The sequence below is a fragment of the Belonocnema kinseyi genome, chromosome 2 (assembly GCF_010883055.1).
Source record: "Belonocnema kinseyi isolate 2016_QV_RU_SX_M_011 chromosome 2, B_treatae_v1, whole genome shotgun sequence".
Classification (NCBI taxonomy): domain Eukaryota; kingdom Metazoa; phylum Arthropoda; class Insecta; order Hymenoptera; family Cynipidae; genus Belonocnema; species Belonocnema kinseyi.
In genome coordinates this window covers 42,795,707-42,803,705 of record NC_046658.1, presented here as the reverse complement: position 1 = coordinate 42,803,705, position 7,999 = coordinate 42,795,707, and the positions used below count along the sequence as shown (strand labels likewise).

The 7,999-nt window shown below is 32.7% G+C and overlaps 1 protein-coding gene across 2 annotated transcripts in view; it reads right to left on the bottom strand.

Annotated features, from left to right (window-relative positions):
- The window catches only part of LOC117166928 (hrp65 protein-like), a 33,496-nt gene that overhangs the window by 21,555 nt on the left and 3,942 nt on the right, over positions 1-7,999 (bottom strand). For both annotated transcript variants that reach the window (XR_004466330.1, XM_033351392.1), the window contains exons 2-8: positions 5,322-5,483; positions 4,958-5,176; positions 4,563-4,864; positions 4,186-4,481; positions 3,916-4,106; positions 3,662-3,716; positions 3,550-3,569 (exon numbers count right to left, since the gene is read on the bottom strand). Coding sequence is in view for 1 of the 2 variants with exons in the window: in XM_033351392.1 (XP_033207283.1) it covers positions 3,550-3,569; positions 3,662-3,716; positions 3,916-4,106; positions 4,186-4,481; positions 4,563-4,864; positions 4,958-5,176; positions 5,322-5,483 (1,245 nt within the window). In the remaining variant the exon portion in view is untranslated. The remainder of the gene's footprint in view (positions 1-3,549; positions 3,570-3,661; positions 3,717-3,915; positions 4,107-4,185; positions 4,482-4,562; positions 4,865-4,957; positions 5,177-5,321; positions 5,484-7,999) is intronic.

The window sequence follows — 7,999 nt, the reverse complement described above, 5'->3', positions numbered from 1 at the left end:
TTTAAAATTTGATTATCAAGAAAAGGAAAAAACTTTAAAGACTTGAAAAATCACCTTACAACAACAAAATTTGTGTCATAATTTATATGGGAGTTTCTTTGATTTTCTGAACCCATCATCTCATGTTGGCCAAAATGGCGCATGTGTCCTTTAGTACTAAATAGTAATGGATTAAATTTTCCGAATAAAATTTATAATTAGGTGTTTCTTAATTGATTAAAGTTCGCGATTTGTTAATGGTAAAAAATTGAACATCTTAAAATTAAGAATTGAATTCTTAATCATAAATTAGTAAAATGACTATCATCCAACGAATTTGGAAGATTTGGTGAATGAATTGTCTACCAATGTACTTTTAGTTAATTTCTAATGCATCTTTCATTGCATTGAAATTAATAAACAAGCTTGAGTCATATTATTTTCTAAGAAATTGTTGGTTTTCCCGGATTTTAATTTGCTTCTTATTTTCCTCAAATTCAGTAACTGCCAGTCACACTAGAGAAAATCAAAGATGAAGACACCTTGCAACTAGGATTTTATAACAATTTTAATTTTTTGAAATACACTGGAAATAAACATATCAGAAATTTTAAAAAGCAATGCTTTCTTATACTTCATTAGAATTAAAACATCTCTGCTAATAAAGATTTAATCGACAAAAGATATACAATTGTAACAAGCTACGCAAAAGTTACAATTTAATTATATACTAAAAAAGTTCTGAAATGCAAAAATTAATATCAATAAAAATCATTCAATTTGACCCAAAAACTTTAAATAACAATATTCTTTGTTACATATTCCTAAAAATGTATTTTAAAGAACTCGACGAATTAAATGGTGTGATCTGCTTTTCGTGTTTTAAACAATTTTCTGCTGTTATATTACGTTCATGTAAATTAAATCATGTTAGTTTTATTTAAAACTGTAATGTTTCATTTTCTCTTTTAAGTTTGAGGCAAATATGATTTATTGATTACGCGTTTAATAATTCGAAGACAAGTCATCCAGTTTTTCCGACGAATAGCCCTCCACCAATCAAACTCACAAGATTTTCGGTATTCGGCCCAAAAAGCTGGAAGACTAGCCAGTCTGAATAATTCAAGTAATTTCGTTTAGGCACTTCCAAAGAGTGGAAATGAAAAATAGGAGGTTTAACCAATAACGAGTAGTATTTTTAAAATAGCAGTGAACTTCGTATTTCTAATATACCTAATGTGGTAGTCGAATGAATGTTAGATAATATACTTTTTAACTATTAAATAAGACTCTAAAAATTTTTAGTACATTAAAAAAAGTTTAAATGTTAAATTTCTGAGGAAACAAGTATCGAAAATCCTATTCAAACAATTCTATTACCTTGACAGTAGGTATTCATTGGTCTAAAATTTAATTGTTCTCAAAAGTACCAGAAAATTACTATCTAGCACCTCTCAATATCTCTACATACCTCAGCTACCCAGCTTGGGCTGGCAGCCAGCAGCCAGTGACGCTAACTAACCGCGACTTTTTCAACTGCGCATGTACCGAAAAGCACAGGTTTATTTAAATTGCAAAGTATAAACATGTAATATTACATTATTAACACATTATTCAAAGAAATTAGCCATTCTTTAGTGTCAATTTAAAAAATAATGATCTGTATTATTATTGATATTATTTATTGGTTTCAAATAGACCCGCGATTTTCGGTACATGCGTAGTTGAAAAAGTTGCGTTCAGTTGCATCACATCAGCCAGCCCAAGCCGGCTAGATAAGGTTCATACCTTGATCGCCGTATTGAACGCCATTAGGAACAATGAAGTTTTGGACAAATTGATACCTACAACCTTGACATGTCATGTCCAGCAAAAACAGGTATTTATTTAGCAGAAATTTCGATTTACCGAAATCTCAGTTTCCCGAAAAAACACTAGATTGTTCCAAAAAACCCACTACATTTTTATTAATGATCTAATTTTTTCCGGTATTATAAAATTTCGGAAATTTGAAATTTCTGCTAAATGAATTATATGAAATTATATGAAATACCCTGGAAAAAACGGTTCCCGCCAACCCTAGTTATCTTGCTTGGAATGCTGATTGGCTGAACACTAACTTCCGCTGTTCCGCCCAATCAGCAATGTCTCATTTTCCGGAGATTTCGAAAATAATACGCTTACAAGTTGAAAAAATGCTGAAAAATATGCAACTTTAAGAATTCTTATTTTAAAAATAAAAATATTTAAAGACATATTTTGTCACGGTAATGTAAGTCGACGTTAGTTGCTTCGTCACGCCACAGATCATTGAACTTCATGACTGTTTAAATATTACTAAAAGAATATCTGATTAAAAAGAATAAATAAACATAGTTCCATATTAATCGTATATCAACTCTCAAATCACTTTAGAAAATAATGCAACTAACTAGGAAACAATGTTAATTTCAATAGTTGGGCATTACTTGGTCAGTTATAAATGCTTTGGAACTTTAGTAGTTCAATGTTTATTAATAATAGATCAAATTCATGTGCAGTACGAATATAATAATTAATTAGATAATTCTTTCCCTGTCAATTTGCAATTCCACAGAATATTTTTTAACACGATTGCAGGATTTTCGAGAATCTTAAAATAAATAAGTCTGTAAATGAATGCACAAATAATAACATATCAATTAGTATTATATATCAATATTAACAAATAAAGTTTTAATTATCGTTTCTACATTAATGACATTTGATCATTTACAGAGTTATCGATTTTACAGACAACAATAGAATATTTCACCTATAAAAATTAAAGAAGAGTTTCTAAAACATATCAGAATACAACCTTTGAAAAGGAACTGATAATTCAGCTGCTGTGTATATGCATTAAACATTATTTTTACTTCATTTATTATCACAAAAATAAAAAATAATCATAGTTCATAGTATTGTAACTTCTCAAACGCTTGAATTTAAATGGATTTATAACGCAGCAGCTTAATTATTCACTTCCAATTTGAAATTTTTTTAATTCAACGAAGGTACCGTTCATTAAGAAACAATGAGAATTTTCTCCCTTTTACAAATTGCCCTCCCTTTCAATTTTAATACTCTTTAATTAGTATTTTAATAGCATCCGAAACTTGTAATATTATTTGTATACTGTAATATTCTCAAAAACAATGATTCTATGAATCATCTTGCTAAATTTTGGTTTACAGAACCTGATATTGGTACTTAATACTGGAAAATATATTTCCATGTGTAATATAATGTGAGCCCTCAGTTTTTTCAAGTAACCTATGAATCAATGCGCAACCACTAACGAGTGAATAGGTCGCATGCGACTATATCAGAACAACTTAATTTCTAAACTGAATCTCATAAAAACAGCACGTTGTGCATTAAATACACTTTAAATGTGAAAATTAACTGTATGTATAAAAAAATGTTGTAAAATGGCATGTTTAAAGAGTCAGCTACTCACTCAAAATGAAATAATTCTGATTTTAGAATGTAAAAAAAATGAAAAATTGAAAAGAGTTATCATAAATATAATATAAATGGCTACATTACCACCGGTATGTTGCCTGCAGCTGAAATAAAAAAAAGAACATGTTAATTTAAAACATTAATTTTTTCATCTAAAAGCAATCAATTTTTATACAGATAATTGGTAAAAACTTACGCTCATCAACGTTATTGACTGTGTCGTAATTCTTTCCACCACGGAGTGCTTGTTCCTTTGACAAGAAAAAAAAAGTTAAAATTAAGACGGATAATTAGACTTATTTTATTAATACTTTTTTTAAAAATGTACAGGACTCCTACAGAAGTCCGGTTTCAAAATTATAAGACTTTTCCAGAAATTTGAAAAAATTCCATGACTTTTGCAGGTCTTGTAGCAACCCTTAGTGAATACTGTATAAAATACAGCCTTACCTGCATGAACAAATTATTTTCCTGTTGTCTTCTGTGCAATTCTTCTTCTTGCTTTCTGATGCGAAGGGTCATTTCCTCTTGTTGTCGTCGTCTCAATTCTTCCTCACGGGTTCTTTGTTCCTCAGCTTGTCTCTCTTTCATCTCCCATTCTCGCTTTTGCCTATCTCTATCAGCTTCTCGCATGCGCAGTTCTGAAATGAAAAGAAACACAAACTTTGAAATAACTTTCATATTGAACTACCAATCAAAGCAAAAGAATATAAATCTTACGATCTCGAAGAATCTCAGTTTCGTGTTCGTATCGCGCGAACTCCATTTGTGCTTCCAGCTTTTCTTCTTCCATAACCATCTCTCTCTTCAGTGCTTCCTCCTTTTGCTTATATAATTCATGCAACTGCTTCCACCTGGTGCCATATTCGTGTTCGAAACTGCCGATTTGAGCAAATCGAGGACCAGCTTCACGAGCTTTGTAAAATTCAGGATGCTTCTTGGGCAAATTCTTGTCCGGGTAACCATCGATATCATCTTGTGGTTCGTAAGTTTCAGCTACGACTGGCCGAAGAGATCTAAAACACAATCATGATGTAAATACTTGAACTTAAACAGAATTCGAATAATAACGCACGAAAAATAATATTGCAACTTACGCAGTGAGGAAGTAGCAACCATCCGTGCATTTTCTGATAGCCTGTTGTGCACACGGCTTTCTAGCAAATTCGACAATTCCTTCTCCTGTAGATTTCCCCCTCTCGTCAACGATAACAACCGCGCGTTCTATTTCACCAAAGACGCTGAAGGCTCTTTCAAGAAGTTCATTCGAAACCCAAGGTGTGAGGTTTTTTACTTTGACTGTAGCAGAACTAGGAGCGAATCGCACTTTCAAAGCCCGACCTTTACGCACGGAACCGTCTAATTGATTTTTCGCCTTCTCTGCATTTATGCGATAATCCTAAAGGGCAAAGTGACAAACAATTTAAACGAACATTAAATTAAATAAATTTGTATTTCGAAAGAATTAATATAAATCAAAGATGGAAATTACTAATTTCAAGAAAGCAAAGTTCTTCTCCTTGTTGATGAATAATTCGGCAACTTCACCGAAGGGAGAAAACATTTCTGTAATTTCCTCCTCAGTTACGTCGCTGGTCAAGTTTCCTACGTAAAGACGACTTCTGCCAGAGAACTTTTTCTCAGTGGAGTCTTGTGGAGGCAACTCGTGAGTTGGTCCACTCAGATTCATGATACGCTCCATCAAACGATCCTGGAAAGGAAGCAAAGATTTCAAATTAATAATACTGTGGTTCCATTTCTTAAATACTGTGCGTGCAGTGAATACTGACTGCAAGATTTTTAGGATATTGAATAATAATGTTTCTTTCTGTTGGTATAGTAAGAATAATTCTTACGTCTTGCGAACGGTTCATCATTCCTCCTCTGTCGCCTCCTGGACCGCCACCACGTCCTCTGCCGCGCATTCCTCCACGGCCGCCCATGCCACCTCCCATTCCGCCTCCCATTCCACCTCCCATCCCTTCAGAATTTCCACCATCGATGCCGTCGTTCATCTTCTGTAAACAGAAACAAAAGTATATAATGATAATTTTATCATTATTCATTATGCATAACGGGTATCATTAAGGACATTATTTCCTGGTGATTAAAATGCATGGATTATGCGCCGAAAAAATTATTATCATGCGAAACTATTACGAAAAAATTCAAATTATGTGCTATAAAAATTAATAAAAAATCAATTTTAAGATGCACTTTTAAACTTTAAAAAATATCAACATTTATAACGAGAAGAATACAAGGACATGTTAGTGATAAAAATTAACATCCAACGGAAAAAAATGAAATATTACCTGTTTAGGTTTAAAACTCAGTTAATTTGCGGAAAAGATACTTTCCGTTTTAAAAAAAATGAAGGGCCCGCGGTCTAAACCTGTTAACTAACACTTTTTGACTAATAACTTTTGAAAAAACTAATCTATTCGATTGGCCTTTGGCACACTCTCTGAGTATCAGAGAGTGAAGGTTAAGTTCGTTAGTCAGCTATTTTGGATAAAAATTCAAAAAGTTAAAGCATTTTGAAAATTGTATAGAAACTTTTTTTTCAACTCTCAAACATTTTCTGTACAGATATTTATAGTATTCAAAAAGACGAACAATTGATCTTGATGACTTTTTTTGATAAAACCCAAATTTACCAGAGTTATAGCATTTACAAAATTCCAAAAGACACATGAAAACAAACATTTTAAGCAAAATAACGCACGACATGAAAAATGTCAAGAAAATAAAAATGTTTCTTTTCGAATGATTAACAAGATTATCATAACAACTTTTTGAATTTTCTTGAAAAATCGTTATAAATTACTTTTTGATCAACTGTTACACAGTATTTCAAAGATTATCAATTACATAAATGTGTTTGCAATAAAAAAATAATAAGTTTTTGGTTTCGTGCCTAAAGGAAGGCCGGAAATGTGAAAATGAGATCATAAGAACTCACATGTAACACAATGCTGCTAAAGGTTGGTGCCCTTCTCAGCATAAAACACTAACCAGGTATTACTCTCGATTGAAACTACCCCCCCCCCCCCCCCCCCCCCCCCCCCCCCCCCCCCCCCCCCCCCCCTCCGCATCCGACCATTAATCGAAGTTTCGTGAGTCACTGAGGTTAGAGATATAATTTAGAAGTTAAAAAAAGGTAAGGCTGATGTGTAAAACCGTATTTGTAACGTTTAAATCGTAAAAATATCATTGGAAATGAACAAATTCAGTTTTTGAAAACCCGGCAGAAGTTGTAATAAAATGTTTAATAACAAATGTTTGTTTAAAGAATGCGTATTTTTTATAAAAGACAATGAAATTACGTCTGTTTTGATATCTATGGATGTTATGAATTGTACTAATGTATATTTATGGAAAAGAGACACAATTTAAGGGACAAATTCGAGTGCGAAGCACGAGATACGTGATGAGAATGTTAAGTTAAATACGAAGGAAATTTATCAAAAGAGAATTCTCTATCACCAAATTACTGTTGTCAATGCTTTAACTTTTAGTTTTAAAGAATGTATGCACAAGTGTGGGGAATATACAAAGACCGAGCGCGAAGCACGAGATAAATATACTATTGAGCGCGAAGCGCGAGAACCAACAATTAGTCGCGCTCCAATCCGCGAGCTGCGCGCGGTTTTTTATATGCAGTTAATGTCCTGCAAGTGTAGCGGAAAAATTCCTTTAGTCTTTTTTTCAAACGGATTTTCGAAAATCGCATTTTGTAATGTAGAGCATAGATCCGCGGTCTAAACATGTTAACTGCTGCTAGCATCTTGTGGGAAATCAGTTCTTTTTTCACATAAGCTCAGTTTGCTCGTAGAATAGGCCATTGAGACAAATGTTAGTTTGTGTGTGTGTGTGCAATCAAGTGTATGGATGTGTCAACGTTTTTGTGGCTACTTTCACGTCATTTTTTGTTTTCGTCTACAGATCGCTGTAAATACGAAGGTGTGCGAAGCGTCTCATTCGCAAGCACATCTAGGTTCGGTTTGTGATTCCAAACATTTCGACACACAAAACTTTCGCAAGAACGACGCAGAAACAAGTGAATGAGAACACGTAAATGAGCTTGAAGGCGTTTATGTAAAAAATTTGTTGTGTTTCGCAGACTGAAATTTTTTTTTTAAGTTAGGATTTTCGAGTACATTTAAGAACAGTCAAGTTTAGAGCATTATTTCTTATATAAGGAGCAATGGGAAAAATTTGAAAAAATTCATGAGTTTGAGGAAAACTGTTGTGAACCAATTTCAGTAGAGAAATTTGAGAAATAATAAAAATTGTTGCTTCAAAGTACAAACATTGTCAACCATATTATCATCAGTTCTAATAAAGATATTAAAGCGAGACGAAAAACGTTTCTTTTTGAATGCCCTACAAGATTATCATTACAACTTTTGGAATTTTCTTGAAAAATCGAAAATTCAAATATTGACAGCATAAAAAAATAATGGAAAATCAAAAATTACACTTTTTATTCAAATGTTTCACAGTATTTCAAGGGCTCTCAATTATGTAC